The 25,039-nt window shown below is 47.5% G+C and overlaps 1 protein-coding gene across 5 annotated transcripts in view; it reads left to right on the top strand.

Annotated features, from left to right (window-relative positions):
- The window catches only part of LOC146869122 (butyrophilin subfamily 1 member A1-like), a 149,005-nt gene that overhangs the window by 41,159 nt on the left and 82,807 nt on the right, over positions 1 to 25,039 (top strand). For all 5 annotated transcript variants that reach the window (XM_085624126.1, XM_085624302.1, XM_085624151.1 and 2 more), the window contains one exon: positions 23,561 to 23,911. In XM_085624126.1, coding sequence (XP_085480252.1) covers positions 23,561 to 23,911 — 351 coding nt within the window. The remainder of the gene's footprint in view (positions 1 to 23,560; positions 23,912 to 25,039) is intronic.

Here is a 25,039-nt window from a genome sequence, read left to right as displayed (position 1 = left end):
CCACAACTACTCCTTGGGCAATGAGCTCGTCAATGATTTGTAGTAAAGCCACTACAGCATCTGGTGGTAACTTGTATTGTCGCATTCGTGGTAGCACCACTCCTGCCTTTAATGTGACTCGATATGGTGTAATATTCATGCAACCAACATCAGTAGGGCCTTGTGCCCATAGATGTACAGGTAAAGTCTGCAGTCGGGGATCCATGTCTCTAGACACATAGTGCCCTTTAAAATCACGTAAAAACAACCTTACTCCTTCCGGAGAACAACATATTATGGCTCCTAGAGCTTTCAGTGTTTTTATTCCTAACAAGTTTTCTGGGCATGATTTAGTAAGCAATAAATCTGTAGTTCGGGTTAAAGGTCCTATCGTAAGTGGAAGAGGCTGTGACACTTCATTAACAATAGGTTTTCCTGAAAAACCAAGGGAAATATTCTGAGAGCCTGAGAGGGGTGCCCCTGGAACTTCACTACGTTTTATAGTTGTTCGACTTGCCCCTGTATCAAGTAAAAATTTTCTATCTTGGCCTAATAATTCACTATGTACATAAGGTCCTTCTTGATCTACTGGGATTTCAATAAGGGGTAAGTCAACTTCCCTCTCTAGGCTTTTTCATGCGTAACGCTGATACTCAGGATATTCATACTGTGCGGTCTGATACATTTGTCGTGTTGTGGTTTGTGTGGCAGCAGCAGGCAACGATGGTGCAGCTGGCACAAACTGTATTGGCTGTTGTGCGGCTGGCATGGCCTGTGCATGTTGCGGAGCTCCTTGTTCATTCTGATCTTGTCTGAGTGGCCGTGGTCTTTCTTGTGTTTTACCTATGGCGATATTATGTTTTAAAACTGGACAATCATGTACGTAATGACCTGGCTTTTTGCAATAATTGCATGTCCCTTTTACAGGTCCTGCTGAATCGGAATGTGTCATACCCTTTTTATGTCCTTCAGCTGGAACTGTCTGGGAAACTAACATTTTCATTTTCGTGTCTTTCATGCGTCTGTGTTCATGTTCTTGTTCCTCTCTAATTCTATTGTGATGGTACTGTAACATTTGTAACATTTGTGATGGAGTGTTACCTTGCCAGGTACTCTCGAATTTTAATACTCTATTCTTTACTTGGGGCAGGGCATTTTCTACTAATTTTGTTACAAACAGATGCGGGTATGATTCGCTACTTGCTTTTAGGCCACTATTTATACCAAAACATTTTTCAAATCGGGCATAGTAATCACTAGTGTCTTCATCTTGCTTCTGCTTACAGGCTGAAATTGTACCCCAATCTTCCTTTTTCGTAGTTAATAAACGTGGCAGTACCTGTACTAATAAACCTGGTAGCGCTTTAGTTTTATCCCCAAGTCCTGCTCCTGCAGTTCGGGCCTTTTCTTCCGCTTCTAACACTGACCATTCTATCTTTTGGTTTCCTACCTCCCACTCTTTTTCCTTGAGTTTCTCATAAATACCAGCAGGCATTAATACCTTTAATATTGTCATAATGTCGGGATAGGTGTACTCTCCCATGAGTAACATGTGTTTAATTTCTCAGTGAAAACCCGCTGGATCTTTGTCATGACTGGGTACCACTTTCTTCATTTGTAACAATTCTATTTTCGATATGGGCGTATATACAAATACGCGCTTAAACTCGTTGTCCTCGCCTTTTATTGGGTGCACTTCTCGTAAGGGATTCTGTCTATCCATGTAATACGTGGTTCTTTCCTTGACGGGCAATGAGACATGTTCTGAACATACAAAAAGAATATACTGCTTTCTTGATTCTAGAATTTCTTTAATTAATTTAGTACCTGAACCTCTCCATTTATTCATAAGCAATTCAGTCAATGTGTCAGGTAAGGGACCAGGGTCCGAATGCTGACTCCGATATAGTATAATGAGTTGTTGACTCATATAAATCCCAGCTAACCTCTGTTCATCTGGGGTGAGATTCAAAAATGTGCGTGCTACTGTATCATCACTATATTTTACGGGACTGTCCACCCAATGGACAGCTGCCCTGGCTAAATCTTGTTCATCCATAGAATCGAGAAAATGATAACCCCTTCGTTCTCGGAGTAGTTTGTCGGCGGTTTGGAACGAATGCTCGTTAGACCTTATATTAATTATAGGTATTTGGAAATTCTTGTTATTATCTGGACATATCGGACGTGTCGAGTCAGTAAGACATCTATTACTATTACAAGATCTTCCTCTACCTACATAGGCTATGGTGTCCGACTGTCCCGCGGGCAGTCCTGACCCTTCTTCCTCGCTTTGTTCGAACTCGTCTACCTCTAATCTTTCTTCGTGTAGGCGTTCTATTTCTTTACGGATCTTTCGGCACATGGCTACTATACAATTTTTCTTATCATGTCTACCTTCTGATATATTCTGGCTCCATCTGGTAAGAATTTGCATTGCTTCCGGGTCTACCCCCGGTCGGTCTTGATTTCTGATCACACAATTTATGAGGAAACGTAACAGTTCCCCCTGTATTTCCACTTTCTGGTATTCCATAGCTCTGTTAATACATTCTGGATCTCGCCCTGTTTGGACAAAATGATATATTTTATCTAGATGCGCAGTCATTCCTGGTAACTTCCCTAAATACACTGCGGCTCGTCTGATACGCAATGATGCCAGGGTCATTTCGTCCTCTTTACCGGGCACAGGGTCATATCTACAATCTATAAGAAGTTCCTTAAGCGTACGGGCACTTATGAGTTTGGGTGTACGCGAATGTGCTGACTCTTGAAAAGTAAGTTTATTTATTCTGGGTGGCGTAGAAAAAATATTGGTAGCACCTCCCGTAGCCCCATCTGGGGTGTCGGGTGTGAAAGGATTCGTTGAACGTGACACAGCAACTATAGGTGTGGACACAGCTATAGAAGTAGCTGTAGGAACAGATGTAGAAACAGATGTGCTTGCCGGAACTTGTGACTCGATCTGTTGCTGTAGGGATACGGGTACTGGATCTTGGCGTTGGACCTCCCTGGTATGCGGTCTATGTGGGGCGGAATTAGCATACTCGGGAGCTGCGTCATCTAAATATGAGGAAAGAAAAACATCTTCTGCGGTTCTAGGATGCCCCTTAGGATGTACCTTTATTGGGAATAATGGGGGTGGCAAGTCTTTTGGTATGTCTGGAGTAGCCTTAGGTAATCCTTCGGCTAGAAGGGGATACATACCATTCATAAGGGCATTTCTTTGTCTATCTACTTGTTCTGATTTCACTCGGATACCTTCCTCAATCAATAGATTTTCTCGAACTTTATTTGAACTCTCTTTATTCTTTTCTTCCTGTCTACGTGCTTTTTCTGTACGTCTATGAGATTCTTTACGCCATAACTCAACGGCGTCTTTCTGTGACTGTCTGACTTTCCTTTTCCATAACTCTTCCTCGACTTTCATGATGCACTCTGCATCCCAGGTCCCCGCTGCGGGCCACCTCTGACTTTCTGGTAATTCCTTGGTGTAGTCTACCCATAAATCAAGAAATAATATAGCGTCTAAGCCATGTTTGTGATACATGAAGTGCCCTGGAGTGTCCCTAGGAGGAATAGGAACGGCTTCTTCGAGTACCCCTTTTCTAGTAGTGATCTGTCTTAATTTCGAAAAGAGCGGCATATTGACAACTGATCCGATACTTAATCTTGAACACACTTAATACAAAAGCACAATAATGAACAACCATTCATACCACAATATGCAGGACGTTTTAACACATTAAACATTAAACATTGAACACATTTTTTAACCTTTAAAATAAACAACAATGATGATTGTCTGCATAACTAATCACCAAGCATAATTCTTGACAATAACTAGATACTTCGGAATACTTGATATACTGCTAAACAGTACATATACACTGCTAAAACAGTGCCGACCGGATTTGTGTACCCAAACCCGTCTTGACCGGCACAACCTATGTGCACGTCAGAAATGCCTCCCCAGTAATGGTACTCACCGGGTAGCTTCGGAAACGGAAGGCCTCGGCAACTGGACTTGAACCGGACTGGACTCGACTCGACTCGTCGGAAACTGGACTCGACTTCGAACTGGTGGGTCTCTGTATACTTCGGATCTTGCTCTCTCAGCTAGGCTCTGGTCGGGATACTTCGCACTTCTCACCGCCTCGTCTGGGTGTTGATCGCAGCCTCAGTCGCCCCCGCTTGACCGGAGGGAGATACAGGAAATCCTGCTGGTACGCGTTATTGTCCGTCCAGCTGTGGCAGGAGACCGGGCCTGCAACTCACCGCCGGCGCGTGAGATGAGAAAGTGTCCCTATTCGGGCGCCATTCATGTGGTAAATAAAATTCCTTTACCGGGACTTAATTTGATACAGAAACATAATAAAATAGCTCAGTAAAATGAGAGGCAGAATCCGTGGTATTAGAGGTTCGGAATGGGCTTTATTCCAATGGACGATTATAATCGGTTGCTCCAAGTTCCATCACCACGGGGGTTCAGGAAGTGAAGTACATACTTTATTGACAAGAAATGACTTTTATAGTACATACATTACAATGAAGCGAATGCAGTAGGCGTAACAATTGATAAGGAAATTGACGATTCATATGCGTAACCGAAAATGGGTGTAAATAGGAGTAAAAAGGAACATAATTGGTTATGATGTCACATATAGGTGGATCTATAAGATAATACTTGGCATAGATGCGCGCGCAGCAGCATGACGTGTAATTGACGTGCAACTAGGGGGTGAAGGGAACTTGACATTTAGCTATACATGTGGAGACAAAAAGTCTGGGGGTCAAGTCAACCTAATCCCAAATCATATCTAACATCCTATGTTTAAAGAACTATGTTATCCACAGAAGAAGGACTCTCGGACAGAATCTATTCTATACTGACTGTGCGTGCGTGTACAAGCGTCTAAGTGTCTATACTGAAAGCGAGGGGGTAGGAATATTCCATGGTAACGGGGCTATGAATTACTTGCATGAGGACAGAGAAACCGAGCCTTTGCTCAGTAGCTGGAAGAATGTTTACTTAAACTGCTAGACAGGAATGCATCGGCTAAGGAGTGAAGCAGATAATTCGAAGGTGAAATACAGTTCTTGGCAGAGAATAGGCTGATGTCAGGCTTCGTGAGCCGCGCAGAGAATGAAACAAAGTTCATGGTCACAGATGCAGGCTCAGACTGGAGCTTTCAGAGGCAGAAGGCAAGAAGAGTTTGATGACAGAATCAGGGCCTACTTGCCTGGACTGTAAAATGGCATAAGTGAACCATACAAAGCCGGTGGCCTTTCATATTTAGGAACGGAATATCCGGCCTATTCATGGCGGATCTGACAGAGGACATGTTGACGGTGGACGCACATGTATTTGCGTCTTCATAACTGGAACTGGAGGGAACATACATGTACTTGTGACATGCACATAGAACCGTTGGGGTCCAAGATAGGGGACATAACTGATCAGAAAAAATCCATATTTCCACACATGTCAGATAAGAATAGGAAAGAAAAAAAAAAAAAAAAAAAAAAAAAGGAAGGACTAGCGATACAAATTTAATAAGGAAGCCAGAAAGTGATGTAGTAAATTAAAAGATTGATATAATGTTGCTGTATATTTGAAAGGAGAGAAAAAAGATACGAGAAAGAATGAGGGAGAGGAAAAGAGAAGAGGGGAAAGAAAAAAGAGAAAAGGAAAAGAAAAAAGAAAACGAAAAGAAAAGAGAAGTAACAAGATAAAGAGGATAGAAGAGGACCTTGGACCGTAACAAAGATCAGATAAATAATAAATGAATCAAATGGGTAATGCTATTTGATGATGGAAGAATATGTGTGTAGAGATACCTAGAGGTGTGTTCAACAGAAGGAATAGTATGTAGTGTAAATGACAAAGGGAAAGGTAGGGAGGAAAGAGTGCCAAATAAAAAATGGCACAAGGGATCTCTGGACTTTTAACCACGGGTCTAAATACTAATGGACCGCCGCCACGTAGAGGGGTCCCATCGGGAGTTTAAAACAGTGGTTGACAGATATAAATCCAAAGATGTCTTTAAAATGTATATAATAACAGGTATTCTTACTATTAATAAGAAATATAACACTATATTGTAATACTGTAACATTAAACCCTATGGCTGATCTCTTGAATGAAAGAAGATGAATATGCTTATAAATAAAGAAATATTACATAGAGGTTAATAAAAAAAATTAACAATAAGAGTAAGTATTTGATTGAGAGATGGAATTTTAACTATCTTAAAATGCATTAATTGATACAGAGAATATTTACATATGTATCGAATGATAGATGTAGAAGCAGAAGAATTATTATAATTCATATGAAGACGTATCATAGTAATATTAAAGAACATAACATTATAGTATCATTGAGAAAACAAACTGTTGAACCATTAGAGTATTGAATTGAAAATAAAAAATAAAATAAAGATAAAATAAGGAGAGAGGGAGTTGTAACCCTGTAGATAATTAGGTAATATGTGAAAAATTAAAAAATTGGGATTATCAGCAGAGAGCGGAAATAACCACAATCCTAGAGTGAATAAATAAGTACCAAGAATATCAATCAGATATGCGTAAAAACAGTGAGAGGGATAGACCCAGTGTTTGAAGGCAATATCATTAATATAACAGATGTGATGAAACAAAAAAAAAAGAAAGAAGAGAGAAAAGCAAGGAAGAACAATAAAGAACAGTACAATAACTGTATTACTCAACAAACTGATGACGATATACCTTCTTCTCCCCATTTATATCATATGTTCATTAAGTTTGAACTAACACCTAAACGAAAATGGGTGTGAAGACAGAGCTAAACCTGAACAAACGTATATTTCAACATTAAATCATCCACATTCTGCATCTAAAGTAGATTTTATTACTCATCTGTCCGCAGTCGAGGTATCTTCTTCATTTCATGTATGTTATCAGTTCATTAAGGATGGTTAGTCATTTAAAAGGATACAAGTGTGAGCATAGGTTAATTTTTATCACAACTGTAGAGAGGTACTGAATCATCTACATTCTGCATCCTAAGTAGATTTTAATGGCGATCGGGATTTATCCCTATGCTGTTCCTTAGTGAAGGCAGATACAGTTTGAAGAGCAGCATTCTTGTCCGCATGACTACGAAAAGACCTTTCAAAAACCCTGCCTCTCTGTCGAGGACTGCTGACATTCCGCCGTGGATTGCTCGATGCTTGAGGAAAAGAACTGTGATGTGACAGATCTGGAGTGGAGTGCTGAGTTTCCATTTGTTGCGGTTTCCAATTGTCTAAAAATATACGGAGGTCTTTAGGGTCATAGAAGTCATTAGATATTCCATCCTTAAAGATTCGGAGATGAGCAGGATCAAATAGACCATATTTAATGTCTAGCTGATGTAATTGAGGTCTAAATGAAAGGAAGGCCTTGCGTCTCTCATTAGTGTCTCTGGAAAGATCAGCTGCAATACGAATTTCATACCCATTGTATGAGAATGGACCATGAGTACGTGCTGATATTAATATTTGCCTTGTCTTTTCATGCCTTAAAAAACAAGCGATGGGGGGACGTGAGTTTGTTGCAGATTCCTTACGCAATGGAGCAATTCGATGTGCGCGCTGTATCTCCAGTGGAGGGTCAAAAGCAATGTCCATAATTTTTGGAAGGATATTTTGTAGAAATGTTCTAGGCTTTGAACCTTCGATTCTTTCCGGAAAACCAAAAAAGCCAACATTATCCCTCCTGCTTTGATCTTCCAAATCTATCATCTTACTTATTAGAAATAACAGCTCTTGATCTCTGTTTTGTATTGAGTCTAGACGAGTTTCGACATTTATTAGGCTGTGATCAAGCTCCTCTGTCTTGGCGTGAAATCCTGCAATGTCTGCTCGTATTGTTTTAGTTACTGCTGTTAATGAGGAAATATTTGAATCCATGCCTTCAAGTCTGCGACTGACCGCTGATATTTCTTATAGGATGCGATCCATGGTTTGCCCTTGCATGGTGAAGTTAGTTTGTATAGAATTGTCTATTGTAGAGGAAGAGCTGTTGGCATCTGTATTTTGTGACTGCTTAAGTACATCCGAGAAAAGAGGCTGTTTAGAGGATTTAGTTCCATGTTTGGCAGGAGATATTTTGATTTCTGCTAAGTCTCTCAGAATCTCTCAGAAGTATCACTTCACAGTAGTTAAAGAAGAAAAAGAAACCTAGGCAGGATATCAGGGCTAGCAGCAAACAAAGCACTCATCTGCTACAAAGCTGCCATGCTTTTGAATTCAGACCACACCGGGTCAAGAAAACAAATCTCACGTGCCAATGAGCAAAATTGTGTGACGCGCTGGCCCAAATGCGTAAAAAAACTGATTTTCTCTGAAACAGTGCTTCGCATTAGCCAGAGCGAAATAGCAGGGTGATAAAGTTAATATCAAGCAAAGCACTCACCTGCTGTAAAGCTGTTGTTTTTCAAAATTTCGGATTAAATTGTGTCCTCAAAGCACCTCACAGCTGTCAGCAAATAAGCGTGTGTGGTGAGCAGACCGAGGCGCATGAGGAAAAGCCAGGAATCTCAGGTGTGACCAGTGGAAGGTTGCGAGCGGGAAGTTGTGGAACTCCAGGCTCAAGTTGGTAGGCAGACTGATAGCACCAGAGTTTTTCAGCACATAAGTTAAAAAGCAAGGCTTATTAGAGAAAGTTGAGCACTGCACATATATCCACCAAATTATCTCAAAGGCAGTCTGGGCATTTGTTCAGTTAAACTGTGTGATGAGCAACACTACAGCTTAATTTCATAGGGCAGACTTCTCAGCAACACATAAACTTCACAAAACCTTATTGTAATTTAGTTAAGGCTTAAAAGGTTACTTTTTAAAACAGCGCATAAACTTCTCCAATGTCAATTATATTGCAGCTGGGATTGTTCATTTTGATGAAAGACGCCACCGTCTCTCTCACCAAAGAACCTCTGTCGACATACCAGGCTCTTCACAGTGCAAAAGGGCAGGCCCTGGTATACAATGTCGCAGACTATGCACAGATTACTCACATTTTCCTTACAAAAGGGTAAAGCCTTTGTTCATTTTAATTATGTAATTCAGCACCACAAAACAGCCACATGTAATTCCTCAGAAGATGCAGACTTCACACGAGTGATTACAGCTGGAGCCCCTCCCGCGCTTCTTGAGGTAATTCTTTTGGAGAGCAAGCATATGAACTCCAAATTAACTTTACATACCTTATTTGAAGTCAGCTGGAGTCGTGAGTCATAATTAAAGGCTCTGGTGCTTTTCTCTCAGTCTCTCTATTTCAAGAGGCACAATCCAGTCAGCTTATCTTCCTTCAGAATCGCATTTCACATTCCACAGGGCGCGAGCAGGGACAGCTGGCTCCTGTCAGAGGCTGAAGTATTGGCCCCGAAAGTGAAGACATCCACATATCCTCTGAAGGGATTAATGTAGTGTCCTGTCAATCTCACCTCAGAGAGCGCAGTTATTTAAGTTGTGTTGTCGGCAGAAATAAGCTTCAATATATGAATAGAAAGGCTGCCCAGCGTCATCCGGGCCTCCTCTCAGCACTGAGCTCCGGTATCAAGACTGCGCAGTCCATTCCTCAGGAACCGAGTCACTCACACTGAAGAAAACCGGCATATATGTTCCTCATTGACTTTACGACCTCCGTAATGCTGAAATTATGTCGAAGGTTTCGCATTTAATGGGCGCGACTCCTTTTGAAGCCCCACTCGCAGCGGAGCTGACAGGTTATACGGCCATCTTCAGCCGTGGCCAGACCACGCCCCAGCCACATACCTCTTGTAATTGTGCTCTGAGTAGTTTTATAGCAGGTCCTTGAAATGCACTGGTTGAAGGCTCGCACTCTGAGAAGATTCTTTCACTTGCTGTACAGAAGGCGCCCCTTTCAGGAACACTAATCAGAATATACCAGTTTCATCCGGGAGCTCCAGGCGGAGGTCCCCACCTCTCCTTAACACGAATGAGGCTTAACGTCATGTTTGGAAATAAAACAGGCAATACTTTGGGGGGGCTTGAGAGGGACAGGAACTGTGCAGCCCTTTAGGTAGATTTTCATGTATTCCAAATGTCTGATCCTGGTGAGGTGTGGCCCTTGGAAATGAGGTACAGGGATTGCTGAGGGGCTTCTGAGTGAGGACGCTGCCTCTATCATGGAAGGCATGGCCACTGACCAACAAGTGGTCTTCAGACCCCAATGTCAATCAATCGATCAACATGACTCGTACAGCGCAGCTAAAAACCTGTGAGGGTATCCAGGCACTGAGGACCTCATAGCGGAGGCTCAGTCAAACAGCCAGGTCATGAGTCCTTTCCCGTTAAGCCATAGGAGGGTGACGTCCGGAGGTGAAGAGGGAGATCATTCAATGACCTGGCCGCAAGGCAGGAGAAGGAACGACCTCTGATGTAGCTTCAATGTATGTGAGGGGTGAGACGGAGGTGCAGGTAGTGTCTAGAGGGTCGGTGAAAGTTCAGGCAGTGGTTGATGTACGCTGGTCCTAGGTTGTGCAGGACTTTGAATGTGTGGATCAGTATCTTACAGTGACATCTCTTCTGGATGGGGAGTCAGTGGAGCTCCCCGAGGTGGGGGTGGGTGATGTGGGTCCACTTAGCGAAGTTGAGGATGATTCTGGCCACAGAATTCTCTATGGTCTGTAATCTCTTGTGGAGTTGCACAGTGATGGTTCGTTTGGTGTTGACCAAGAGCAATTTGAAGATCTCGCATGGCATGCGGAGAGTGAGGAAGCAGATGGAGCAGACTGTGTTGATCTGGTTTTTCATGATGAGCTTGCTGTCCAGGATGATGCCAAGGTTGCAGGCATGGTCTGTCGTTGTGGGTGAGGGGATCAGGGCCGCTGTTTCTCCGCAGTCCAGGAGGGCTCTGATGTCATCAGTGGCAGTGATGAGGATGGTTTCAGTGCTGTCATTAGTGTGGAATCCAGGGAGGGAGATGTCCAGAAGTTTGTTGTTCTCCAGGTGTTCCATGAGTTGCCGGTTGATGGCTTTTTGAGGATCTTGGTGGGAAAGGGGATCAGAAAGATAGGGCAAAATTTCTTGAGTTCACTGGGACTGACAGGCAGTTTCTTGAGAAGGGTTTCGTCTTTAGCATGTTTCCGTTCATAGGGGAAGGTGGCTGTGGTGATGGATGCATTGTAGATGGTGGTGAGTTCATCACTGATCATCTTGCTTCCAAGGTTGACGTGATGGGGACAGGGTTCAGTAGGTGTTCCTGAGTGTGTGGAGTTCATGATGGCAGTGGTGTTTTGTGTGTTGAATTGGTGCTAGGTGGTTAGCAGGTGCTCAGGGTTTGCATCTGTGGGAGCGATGAGGCTGAGGATGTTGGCAGGGGTAAGTTAGGGTTTGAGGTTTTTGTAGATGTTGGAGATCTTCTTGTGGAACAAGTATGCCAGGGTGTTGCAGAGTTCTTGGGATAGGGTGATAATGTTTTCGGAGGCTGAAGGGTTGGAAAACTCTCTGATGATATTAAATTATTTTTCAGGAGTTGGTGCTATTGGTTGAGCGATGTTTTGAAGGAGGTTCGGTCTGAGGTGTCCTTGCTGGTGTGCCACCTTCTTTCAATTTGCTTGCACTTATGTTTTGTTATGTGGTGCACCAGCTGGTCTGTTTGGAGGGTCTCTTAGGTTTTGTGGGCTTGATGGGGGTGACTCTGTTGGTGCAGTCGGTGATCCAGGTGGAGAAGTTCTTGACAAACTGTTCTAAGTTGGTTGAGGTATCTGGGTGGGAGGAGTTGAGGGCGTCAGTCCATTGGGTCTCTGATACATTGTTCCAGCTTCGGTGAGAGGTGCTGGGTGGTTTGGTGGTGGTTCAGGGGGACCTGTGATGGTGAAGTTGATGATGGCGTGGTCTGTCCATGTGAGTTCTTGGGTCGCGTGGCTGTACTTGACTCTTTCACTGGCCATAAAGATGGAGTTGAGTGTGCACCCTCGGCATCACACAACTAGTCACCACCACCACGCATTGCGTGGGGTTGGTGACTTTTTGTGTGATGCCGAGGGTGTTCATTCTTTCAAGGAGGTTGGCGGTGTTGGGGTCATCAGGGTGATGGAGGTGGAAATTGTGATCTCTGAGGATGATGTACTGTTTGGAGTCAATGGAAAGCGGGGCGCTGGAATCGGAGATAGTGTCGAAGAAGCTGGGGCAAGGACCTGGAAGTCTGTAGGTGAGGGTGCCTTGGATGGTGCCACAGATTATGCCCATACAAAAAAAGCCCATTTGGATTCTTCAATCCTCTCTAACTATTGGCCTATTTCTCTACTTCCATTTCTAGATTAGATTTTGGAAGGTCTTATTAATAAACTGACAGGCTATCTACAGGAAAGTAATATCCTGGCCACCTCTCAATTTGGTTTTAGGTCTGAACACAGCACAGAGATGGCCTTGGTTGCCATGACAGGTTCTATTAGAGGTTCTCTGGATGCTAACATCCCTACTATGCTGCTGTCATTTGACGCTTTTTGGGAAAGCCCAACAAATGTGGACTCCCGATTGGTGGCCTCCTGAATTAGGTAGTGCCCACGCTCCCTGTCAGGTTGTAAAACATCTAGGCATTAAATCACATCAAGCCATGACAATGAAGGAGCAGAACCTACCTACAACGGGCACCTTCTTCTGCATGTTGCAGTGCTGCGTCTTTGGTACAAAAGCATCTAGATTATACTGTGTGTCTCAAAAGAAAGGAAGACGTCATACTGCTGTGAAAGTGGAAGTGGTAAGTATTGCAATGTCGCTGGTTTATGAGTAAAGAAGTGATGAGCTAGATCTTCTATTTAAAAAGCCATAAGCGACCCACAGGAGAAGACAACCAGGCTTCCTGCAAGAGGAACATCTGACTGCAAGACGACCAATGACAGCAGTGTCAGACTCTCAGCAGTACCTCCATCAACAGCACTTGTCTTCAGGGATGGATGAAAGCGCATATTAGTAGGGCTAGGGTCCACGGGGACAGTCTTACTCCTTCTCTTACAGGACAGTCTTACTCCTTCTCTTACAAGACCATACTTGAAGGAGTAAATGCTCTACGGAGCCTGGATGTTGAGGAGCTAAGAAGAGCCTGAAACCAGAGAGAGCTCCTGCTCAGAAAGACTGAAAAAGGGCTGGACCTGGGAAAATCAGCCGTGAAGCATCTCAGGTCTGAATTTAGGTTTTTGAAGAACCTACACCTTATTGAATTTCCACATTGCTGAGACTCTTCTTGTAGAGAGGATAAATGTCACAGCCATGTCTTTGGAATCAGCATCATATAGTTACATGTGCCACTTTCATCTTGTTGGACATTTCTACACAGCAGAGCTTATGTGTTCGAGTCCTCAAGCTGGCTGAAGTGGGTTCCACCCCACCTTCACCAGCAGCGATTCATGGATCAGTCTGCGGCGTTGACTCTTCCTTCCAGAGCTCCAACACTTTCAAACCCATTCTTGAAGGTTCGACAAAGTAAAACCTGAGGCTCAAGCTATCGGCTGATCTTACTTTACACACAGCACTACTCTATAATCGGCAGGGCTATGCTTCGATTCTGACCTCTGCCTGATCCATCTCAACATCCGATGACCTGCGTTGCACATTGGCCACGGCAATCACCTTTCCACGGCCAGACCTAATGTGTCTGCCCACATGATTCCACGCATGAAAGAGCATGGTTTGGGCTATTAAACTAATAGGAACTGACCTCTGACCTTTAGTGCCCATTCAATGATTGTTCACTATTATTATTTTGGGGTAATTGTAATACTTTTATGCTACACACTTTTCATTCCTTGTACCTAGTGCACGACACATTTATTGCAATTTTTTTCTGTCTGCTAACTTACTTTGGTCAAGTTTTGTATATTTCAACGGTATTGCTGATTTTGCTAGCTGTGCTGCTCTCATTTTGATATTTTTATGTTTGAGGACATTACTTCACCCAGGTGCAAAGTCTGGTTTTATGCAGCTTGAGAATATGTCCCGGTGCAGATACAAGGCTAGTTGATATGTAGTCAGGTACCATTAGAAAACAGACTACAGAAGGTACAAGCATTGATGTTGCACAGTCTGAGAATCCTGTCCGAACAAGGACCTTTTTAGGTCGCGCGAGAGTCCTTTTGTCCGGGGTTCCGAAACGGACCCTGGAATTGTACATGCTCGTGCGTGTTATTTTAGTTACGTGGCGTGCTATTGGCTTTTGCCTGCGTGTTTTTTTTTAAGATAGCACGCAATAGGCCAAAGGCGGGCACACTGCTCCGCCCATGGCCTATTGGTGTCTGTTACGCACATTGCTGCCATATGGTTTCAATTATTGTGCCCAAACACGGGTTCGATAATTGAAAACATATGGCTTGCTGTGGCGCACCCCTCGCGGTTTCCTCTGTTTCCAAAAGCTATTGCTTTCATTTTCACGATCGCTTTACTTGTTTTGTTAGTGTGCAGTTTGTTGATGAATATATGTTGTAAAACTGTTCACAATAACAACATGGATGATTTGTATAGAGCACTTACAAGCTCTCTCTAAATATGATGTTTATGTGAGACGGTTAGCTCGGGATACCGTTTTTGTTTCCTGACCTGCCAGGGGCAGCGACCACCCCGGCCTCGTAAGCACTTGTCTTATAGGCGCTATCCATGAGGATCTTCCAGGGAGGGCAAGAAGGGGGGAGCGAAACTGGGGGGGGGGGGGATTATTAGGCGCTTTACGCCCCTTATCACACGTGCAGTTTTACATACAAGCAGGTCAAATGTCCGCTCTTTGGTCTTCCCGGGCACGCATGGGCAGTGCAGGCGCACACCAGCGAGCTCCGCATCTCATTTTACAGACCTAATACTTGGTGTCCCGCCTTTTATCATACGACCAGTCCAACCAACTCGTCATATGTTTATGACTTAACTTGTTTCCCTCCATAATGTGGAAAAGAGTGACACACATCCTGCAATACTGCCCCACGCACTTTCCTAAATGTGGAACCTGAAACACCTGCAGTGTACTGACAAACCAACATATTTTACAGACCAATGTTAAATTGTGAGAGCCAAATTCCAAACGTAATGCACACACCAGATTCAGTGGCCACTGTTTAACGACGCGCTCACTGCACTAGTGCGAAAGGACTGGGAAAATCCCCGCACAGCAAGGAAGAGGCGGATTTGTGTGTGTGGGGGCGTTATCCGTCAGTTTAAACCCCAAGTGAAACCGTGGGATTGTGCACTTGCCCCAGCACTTGGATAGCAGTGCATGAACAGACAGCCAGGGCAGGTTATGCCACATAGTACAAGTGCGGTGCGCAAATACTGATAAAATAACTTTTGGTGGAACAAAGGGGGAATTAAATTGACTGCTTCACGCGAGTGTGTGAACCCATTCTTCCACCACTTTATGCAGAAGAGCAGGATGAGCAGCGACACTTCAATAGGAGGCCCGTGGAGTGGGGCCTATCACCGTGGAAGGGGACACCATGCAATTGCAACAAGCATTTGCAATGCAATAGGTCTCGCATTTACGCGAGTTTCAGCTATTGGCATTGTAAATGACAATGTTTCTTATTTATGTCTTGTTTTTTAAAACATCAATAAAACGCATTATCCTTTACAATGCCAATAACTTAAACTCGCGTAAATGCGAGACCTATTGCATTGCAAATGCTTGTGTCTATGGTTTACACACAGCTGCATGTGCATACGTTGCTTCTCAAGGTGTCCTCATAAAATCAGGCAAAAAGTTTCCTGACGGCTGCAACCGTCCAAACCATACGACATAACAAACACATGGCACACTTTCGACTTAAAGGAGGCATAAAGCCCATGCAGGCGAAACAGACCTGTAAAGGCATGATATATTCAAGAATCGACGTGGAGGGAAAAGGCACAGACAGCGGGCGGGCTGCGGGGACGGGGTAACGGGGAGGGAGAGGGCACAACAACGGGAGGGAGGGGGGTAAAATAGGCACCAGAGCACGTCTTACCTGCAGCAAGAGAAAGTGAGCATGTTTATGCTAGGAAGGTTACAAAGGCCGATAGCAAGTTAGGCGGCACAATAATAAATAAAAAATAACGTGGCGAGATAACACAGCAATACAAAAACTAGTTTTATTTTATTTATTATTTTGCCGCCTAACTTGCGATTGGCTTTTGTAATCTTCATACCATAAACACGATCTAAGGTTACAAAGTCGGATCGCAAGTTAGGCGGCACAATAATAAATAAAAAAATAACGTGGCGAGATAACACAACAATAAAGTATATTGCGAAATAATAATCAAAATAAAACAGCATACACACGATGCGAAATACTAAGCAAAGTAAAACAGCTTACACATGATCGAAGGTTACAAAAGCCGATTATGCTGTTATTTTGCCTATTATTTAAACAAAATAAAACAGCATAAGCACTATCTAAGTTTACAAAGGCCCATCGCAAGTTAGGCGGTACAATAATAAATACAAACAAGATCGCGCGGCAGCAGAGGGAGGTGTGCGCGGACCTCGTGTGGCAGCAGGGGGGGAGGAGAGGGGCCTGCGCGATTCACTTGCGGGAGCGATAATTGCTACCATATGGTGGTGCTCGCTCCCGCAAGTGAATCTCCACACGTGCATGCGTTGCCATTGAAGGCAATGGAACGCGTGCACAGTTGTGGGTGAAAAAGGGGACCGATGGCTAAAGGTCTCCTCCTATGCAGTGCCTGTGCGCTGCGGAGGCGAGACCTAGAAATGTTTTTCTTCTTCCATGGTGCTTTGTGGTCTGCAAGGGTAAGGGTAGCAGATCAGAGCAGGCTCCTACATATGCCGCATGTTCTGTCATCATGAGGGGGGGTGCACTATGCAGGAGTTTGTGTTTTACTATCAATCATGGCCTATCAGCAAATACTCGCTGGCTCTGCTATTTTACAGAACTCTCGATCATTTGATTTAGGAGCAGGGAGTTTTGTGTATACAGCACCACATTGCATCTGAGCCATTGAATTAAAATTTCCTATGTTTTTCACGAGTCAGTTCACATTACTTTTCTGTCTTTGTTTACTTTAACTATTAGTCGGGGATAATTAAAGCAGCTCTAGAACATATTTGAATGCACTTCCCTCCTATTGCTTCTCGCATAGTTCAAGGACGTCCGTATTGATTCTTGACTAATAGTTAATGTAAACAGACGGGAAGCTCATGCAACAATTTATTCGAGATAGTGAAGGCTGAGGGCACTGCACTGAAGAGGGCAGCTCGGTCGGTCCATGCTAAGAGGGCAGCAGAAGACAGTCCATCCAACGGGTGAGTGTTGGATGCTGCAGCTCTCCGGCATTAGCCACAGAGAACAATCGGGCTGAGGCTAGGAAAACGTCTCTGACGGGCTGAGGCTAAGGAAACGCCTCAGACGGGCTGAGGCTAGGGAAACGTCTCTGACGGGCTGAGGCTAGGGAAACGTCTCTGACGGGCTGAGGCTAGGGAAATGCCTCTGACGAGCTGAGGCTAGGGAAACGCCTCTGATGGCTGAGGCTAGGGAAACGCCTCTGAGGGCTGAGGCTAGGGAAACGCCTCTGAGGGCTGAGGCTAGGGAAACGCCTCTGAGGGCTGAGGCTAGGGAAACGCCTCTGAGGGCTGAGGCTAGGGAAACGCCTCTGAGGGCTGAGGCTAGGGAAACGCCTCTGACGGGCTGAGGTTAGGGAAACGCCTCTGAGGGCTGAGGCTAGGGAAACGCCTTTGACGGACTGAGGCTAGGAAAACTCCTCTGAGGGCTGAGGCTAGGAAAACACCTCTGAGGGCTGAGGCTAGGGAAACGCCTCTGACGGGCTGAGGCTAGGGAAATACCTCTGAGGGCTGAGGCTAGGGAAACGCCTCTGACGGGCTGAGGCTAGGGAAACGCCTTTAGACGGGCTGAGGCTAAGGAAACGCCTCTGACGGGCTCAGGCTAGGGAAACGCCTCTGAGGGCTGAGGCTAGGGAAACGCCTCTGGGGCCTGAGGCTAGGGAAACGCCTTTAGACGGGCTGAGGCTAAGGAAACGCCTCTGACGGGCTCAGGCTAGGGAAACGCCTCTAAGGGCTGAGGCTAGGGAAACGCCTCTGACGGGCTGAGGCTAGGGAAATGCCTCTGACGGGCTGAGGCTAGGGAAACGCCTCTGAGGGCTGAGGCTAGGGAAACGCCTCTGACGGGCTGAGGCTAGGAAAACGCCTCTGAGGGCTGAGGCTAGGGAAACGCCTCTGAGGGGCTGAGACTAGGGAAACGCCTCTTACGGGCTGAGGCTAGGGAAACACCTCTGAGGGCTGAGGATAGGGAAACGCCTCTGACGGGCTGAGGCTATAGAGATGCCTCTGACGGGCTGAGGCTAGGGAAACGCCTCTGACGGGCTGAGGCAAGGGAAACACCTCTGAGAGCTGAGGCTAGGGAAACACCTCTGACTGACTGAGGCTAGGGAAACGCCTCTGACGGGCTGAGGCTAGGGAAACACCTCTGAGGACTGAGGCTAGGAAAACTCCTCTGAGGGCTGAGGCTAGGGAAACGCCTCTGAGGGCTGAGGCTAGGGAAACGCCTCTGACGGGCTGAGGCTAGGGAAATACCTCTGAGGGCTGAGGCTAGGGAAACGCCTCTGACGGGCTGAGGCTAGGGAAACGCCTTTAGACGGGCTGAGGCTAAGGAAACGCCTCTGAAGGGCTGAGGCTAGGGAAATGCCTCTGACGGGCTGAGGCTAGGGAAACACCTCTGATGGGCTGAGGCTAGGGAAACACCTCTGACGGGCTGAGGCTAGGGAAACACCTCTGAGGGCTGAGGCTAGGGAAACACCTCTGAGGGCTGAGGCTAGGGAAACGCCTCTGAGGGCTGAGGCTAGGGAAACGCCTATGACGGGCTGAGGCTAGGGAAACGCCTCTGAGGGCTGAGACTAGGGAAACGCCTCTGAGGGCTGAGGCTAGGGAAACGCCTCTGACGGGCTGATGCTAGGGAAACGCCTCTGAGGGCTGAGGCTAGGGAAATGCCTCTGAGGGCTGAGGCTAGGGAAACGCCTCTGAGGGCTGAGGCTAGGGAAACGCCTCTGACGGGCTGAGGCTAGGGAAACGCCTCTGAGGGCTGAGGCTAGGGAAACTCCTTTGACGGACTGAGGCTAGGAAACCTCCTCTGAGGGCTGAGGCTAGGGAAACGCCTCTGAGGGCTGAGGCTAGGGAAACGCCTCTGACGGGCTGAGGCTAGGGAAATACTTCTGAGGGCTGAGGCTAGGGAAACGCCTCTGACGGGCTGAGGCTAGGAAAACGCCGCTGAGGGCTGAGGCTAGGGAAACGCCTCTGACGAGCTGAAGCTTGAGAAATGCCTCTGAGGGCTGAGGCTAGGGAAACGCCTCTGAGGGCTGAGGCTAGGTTAACACCTCTGACGGGCTGAGGCTAGGGAAACGCCTCTGACAAGCTGAGGCTAGGGAAACGCCTCTGACGAGCTGAGGCTAGGGAAACGCCTCTGAGGCCTGAGGCTTGGGAAACGCCTCTGAGGGCTGAGGCTAGGGAAACGCCTTTGACGGACTGAGGCTAGGAAAACGCCTCTGAGAGCTGAGGCTAGGGAAACGCCTCTGATGAGCTGAGGCTTGAGAAATGCCTCTGAGGGCTGAGGGTAGGGAAACGCCTCTGACGGACTGAGGCTAGGTTAACACCTCTGACGGGCTGAGGCTAGGGAAACGCCTTTGATGAGCTGAGGCTAGGGAAACGCCTCTGACGAGCTGAGGCTAGGGAAACGCCTCTGAGGGCTGAGGCTAGGGAAACGCCTCTGAGGGCTGAGGCTAGGGAAACGCCTCTGACGGGCTGAGGCTAGGGAAACCCCTCTAAGGACTGAGGCTAGGGAAACGCCTCTGACGAGCTGAGGCTAGGGAAACGCCTCTGAGGGCTGAGGCTAGGGAAACGCCTCTGAGGACTGAGGCTAGGGAAACGCCTCTGAGGGCTGAGGCTAGGGAAACGTCTCTGACGGGGTGAGGCTAGGGAAACGCCTCTGACGGCTGAGGCAACGGAAACGCCTCTGAGGGCTGAGGTTAGGGAAACGCCTCTGAGGGCTGAGGCTAGGGAAACGCCTTTGACGGACTGAGGCTAGGAAAACTCCTCTGAGGGCTGAGGCTAGGAAAACACCTCTGAGGGCTGAGGCTAGGGAAACGCCTCTGACGGGCTGAGGCTAGGGAAATACCTCTGAGGGCTGAGGCTAGGGAAACGCCTCTGACGGGCTGAGGCTAGGGAAACGCCTTTAGACAGGCTGAGGCTAAGGAAACGCCTCTGACGGGCTCAGGCTAGGGAAACGCCTCTGAGGGCTGAGGCTAGGGAAACGCCTCTGGGGGCTGAGGCTAGGGAAACGCCTTTAGACGGGCTGAGGCTAAGGAAATGCCTCTGACGGGCTCAGGCTAGGGAAACGCCTCTAAGGGCTGAGGCTAGGGAAACGCCTCTGACGGGCTGAGGCTAGGGAAATGCCTCTGACGGGCTGAGGCTAGGGAAACGCCTCTGAGGGCTGAGGCTAGGAAAACGCCTCTGACGGGCTGAGGCTAGGAAAACGCCTCTGAGGGCTGAGGCTAGGGAAACGCCTCTGAGGGGCTGAGACTAGGGAAACGCCTCTTACGGGCTGAGGCTAGGGAAACACCTCTGAGGGCTGAGGATAGGGAAACGCCTCTGACGGGCTGAGGCTATAGAGATGCCTCTGACGGGCTGAGGCTAGGGAAACGCCTCTGACGGGCTGAGGCAAGGGAAACACCTCTAAGAGCTGAAGCTAGGGAAACACCTCTGACTGACTGAGGCTAGGGAAACGCCTCTGACGGGCTGAGGCTAGGGAAACACCTCCGAGGACTGAGGCTAGGAAAACTCCTCTGAGGGCTGAGGCTAGGGAAACGCCTCTGAGGGCTGAGGCTAGGGAAACGCCTCTGACGGGCTGAGGCTAGGGAAATACCTCTGAGGGCTGAGGCTAGGGAAACGCCTCTGACGGGCTGAGGCTAGGGAAACGCCTTTAGACGGGCTGAGGCTAAGGAAACGCCTCTGAAGGGCTGAGGCTAGGGAAATGCCTCTGACGGGCTGAGGCTAGGGAAACACCTCTGACGGGCTGAGGCTAGGGAAACGCCTCTGACGGGCTGAGGCTAGGGAAACACCTCTGAGGGCTGAGGCTAGGGAAACACCTCTGAGGGCTGAGGCTAGGGAAACGCCTCTGAGGGCTGAGGCTAGGGAAACGCCTATGACGGGCTGAGGCTAGGGAAACGCCTCTGAGGGCTGAGACTAGGGAAACGCCTCTGAGGGCTGAGGCTAGGGAAACGCCTCTGACGGGCTGATGCTAGGGAAACGCCTCTGAGGGCTGAGGCTAGGGAAATGCCTCTGAGGGCTGAGGCTAGGGAAACGCCTCTGAGGGCTGAGGCTAGGGAAACGCCTCTGACGGGCTGAGGCTAGGGAAACGCCTCTGAGGGCTGAGGCTAGGGAAACTCCTTTGACGGACTGAGGCTAGGAAACCTCCTCTGAGGGCTGAGGCTAGGGAAACGCCTCTGAGGGCTGAGGCTAGGGAAACACCTCTGACGGGCTGAGGCTAGGGAAATACTTCTGAGGGCTGAGGCTAGGGAAACGCCTCTGACGGGCTGAGGCTAGGAAAACGCCTCTGAGGGCTGAGGCTAGGGAAACGCCTCTGACGAGCTGAAGCTTGAGAAATGCCTCTGAGGGCTGAGGCTAGGGAAACGCCTCTGAGGGCTGAGGCTAGGTTAACACCTCTGACGGGCTGAGGCTAGGGAAACGCCTCTGACAAGCTGAGGCTAGGGAAACGCCTCTGACGAGCTGAGGCTAGGGAAACGCCTCTGAGGCCTGAGGCTTGGGAAACGCCTCTGAGGGCTGAGGCTAGGGAAACGCCTTTGACGGACTGAGGCTAGGAAAACGCCTCTGAGAGCTGAGGCTAGGGAAACGCCTCTGATGAGCTGAGGCTTGAGAAATGCCTCTGAGGGCTGAGGGTAGGGAAACGCCTCTGACGGACTGAGGCTAGGTTAACACCTCTGACGGGCTGAGGCTAGGGAAACGCCTTTGATGAGCTGAGGCTAGGGAAACGCCTCTGACGAGCTGAGGCTAGGGAAACGCCTCTGAGGGCTAAGGCTAGGGAAACGCCTCTGAGGGCTGAGGCTAGGGAAACGCCTCTGACGGGCTGAGGCTAGGGAAACCCCTCTAAGGACTGAGGCTAGGGAAACGCCTCTGACGAGCTGAGGCTAGGGAAACGCCTCTGAGGGCTGAGGCTAGGGAAACGCCTCTGAGGACTGAGGCTAGGGAAACGCCTCTGAGGGCTGAGGCTAGGGAAACGTCTCTGACGGGGTGAGGCTAGGGAAACGCCTCTGACGGCTGAGGCAACGGAAACGCCTCTGAGGGCTGAGGCTAGGGAAACGCCTCTGAGGGCTGAGGCTAGGGAAACGCCTCTGACGGGCTGAGGCTAGGGAAACGCCTCTGATGGGCTGAGGCTAGGGAAACACCTCTGACTGGCTGAGGCTAGGGAAACGCCTCTGATGGGTGCGTTACTACAGTAACATTTCGCAGTGGTTTAACCTTTTGATTCCAGTTTTCTCTAACTGGGGTGCAGGTGCTACTTAACAGGTCATGTCCTAGGGGTGTGCCACTGTCACAAAAACACCTTAATACTTTATTATATGGAGCAATGTTTGTAAAAATACCAGCCCTGGGCGTAGTGGGCGTAGTGAGGCTACGTGAAGCATTACGGAGTGGGGGCAAATCTACGCCCACCCGCACACTTCGCGTAGCCCCACTACGCGCCACCCCGTCCCTCCCGTCCTCATTTTAAAATTACTTAGTACCTTACAAATAAACGGGCGCCCGTGCATGCTCATTCGTGAGGAAGAAGCTAGCCAGGGAGCAGGAAGATGGAGCCCCGGGACGCAGCAGCTCAGGTAAGTAATTTTCTTTATTTGTAAGGTTCTAAGTATTAAAATGAGGGCGGGAGGGAGGCGGGTGGTGGGCAACTCTGCTCCGCCACGGCGTGTGCGTAGTCTGCCCCTGCTACGCCTACTTTGCGAAGTGCGTAGTAGGCAGCACTACGCACACTCCGCGGGCGGAGCGGAGCACTGCGCCCACCCTTAAAAAATACCCCTTGTATGCTTTAGTTGTGAAACAGAAGTTTAGAGAGGCAAATGCAACTGATTTTGGTAGGTTCATGTGGCATTTGCATGGATGGTACTTTTCTTGCTGCACATACCGTTGGGTTGCAGCGCACTCAGAGCCTACAAAAACAAGCATTTGCAATGCAATAGGTATCGCATTATTAAAGTTTGAGCTATTGGTGTTGCATTATTTAGCAATGCCAATAGCTCAAACTTTAATAACGCGAGACCTAGTGCATTGCAAATGATTGTTTATTTCTATGATGTGTGTGGTGTTATGAACATAGTAGAAGGTCTATCAAGTACTGCTGCACCCAGTGAGGTCCTTCTGTGAAGTCTATAGCACAACAGATGCAGTGGACAAGGACTCGGGGTATGAACCCAGATGTAGGAATCAATTTTTGATCCATTCCAGCATCTTTCTTTGTTGTCAAGTGTTCTGCTGCTGTCAAGTGTTATGACATTGCAATTCTGCAAACATTTATTTTGCTTTATCATTTTAGCAGGCGCATTTACTGCTGTGGGACCCAAGGAAGCCATCTTTGTTAATTATGGTGAGGACGCTGTGCTGCCTTGTCACCTCATCCCTCGTCTGAGTGTGCAGAAGATGGAGGTGAGATGGTTCCGATCACAATACCAGTCCGTGGTGCACCTCTACCGCGATGGGAAGGACCAGGAGGGTGTTCAGATGCCACAATTTCAGCAGAGAACAGAGCTCCGTAAACATGATCTTACCAATGGGCGCGTTGAGTTGAAGATACGCAGTGTGAAACTCTCAGACGCGGGCTCCTACACCTGCTTCTTCCAGTCTCGTTGGTTCTACGATAGTGCACAGCTGGAGCTGGTGGTGACAGGTGGGTGGCCACACACTTCTTATCACAGTATCACTTGTACTTCTATGTTCCATCTTGTTCTACACCTCAGAGCAGACCCAATGTGCCTGTTCGTAGACCAAAGTGTCGTCCCTTGAATGACTGCCCACCTGTTCCAGCTTCTCCATAAGATGCCCTGGGTCAAGAGACTACCACCAGACCACCAGAGAACTGCAATCCCTGGCGGTAGCAGCGGTCCTATGGCAGTCCTACTGGTAAAGTCATAATACGGCCGTATGGCCATCGGTGCTGCAATTGCCGCACCGCCACCGTGGTTTTGGCCATCCATCGGACTGCCAAACTCTTAATCAGGCCCTTATATCTTTTTTTTACCACAGGTTCCCAAAGGTAAACATAGTAGTGGCAGAATCTCCAGAATCTGCTGCATCCAAATGGAATCCCTACTCTCTCCCTGTCCGGTCAGATTCCGGCCTGTTCCAATTTAGGAAAGCTTTAAAAACCTGGCTCTTCTCCCATCAATATCGTATTGTTTTACCTGCTCCTGTTTGGTCTTCCTGTGAACTGTGTCTTTTAGCCCCAAGATTGGTTGGGGCGCTTTAGAAATCATAAAAATTAAATGAAATGCAAGAGACCATAAACTATGAGGCAAGACTGGAGGGTTCATAATCTACATACCAAGACCCTGTAGTAGAGCAACGGTGCCAAAAGTCAAAGCTGAGAAGAATGCCTTATTCAAAGAGAAAAAAGCCAAGAATGAGTTAGAGCAACCCAGCTGTCTGAAGAGGGTATATGTGATCAGCAAGAAGGGGTGAAGGTAGGCCTCCAGCCTGAAAGGGTATATGTGACTAAAGAGAAGGGGTGAGAGTGTACACCAGCCTGAAGAGGGTATATGTCACCAACGAGAAGGGGTGAAGGGAGTCCTCCAGCCTGAAGAGGGTATATGTGACTAAAGGCAAAGGGCAAAGGGAGTCCACCAACCTGAAGAGGGTATATGTGATCAGCAAGAAGGGGTGAAGGTAGGCCTCCAGCCTGAAAGGATATATGTGACTAAAGAGAAGGGGTGAGGGTGTACACCAGCCTGAAGAGGGTATATGTGACCAACGAGAAGGGGTGACGGGAGTACTGCAGCCTGAAGAGGGTATATGTGAC

Source organism: Triturus cristatus, chromosome 1_1, assembly GCF_964204655.1.
Source record: "Triturus cristatus chromosome 1_1, aTriCri1.1, whole genome shotgun sequence".
In the NCBI taxonomy this organism is placed as follows: Eukaryota; Metazoa; Chordata; class Amphibia; order Caudata; family Salamandridae; genus Triturus; species Triturus cristatus.
Note: the sequence above shows the minus strand (reverse complement) of the source record. Positions and strands in the feature narration are given on the sequence as shown.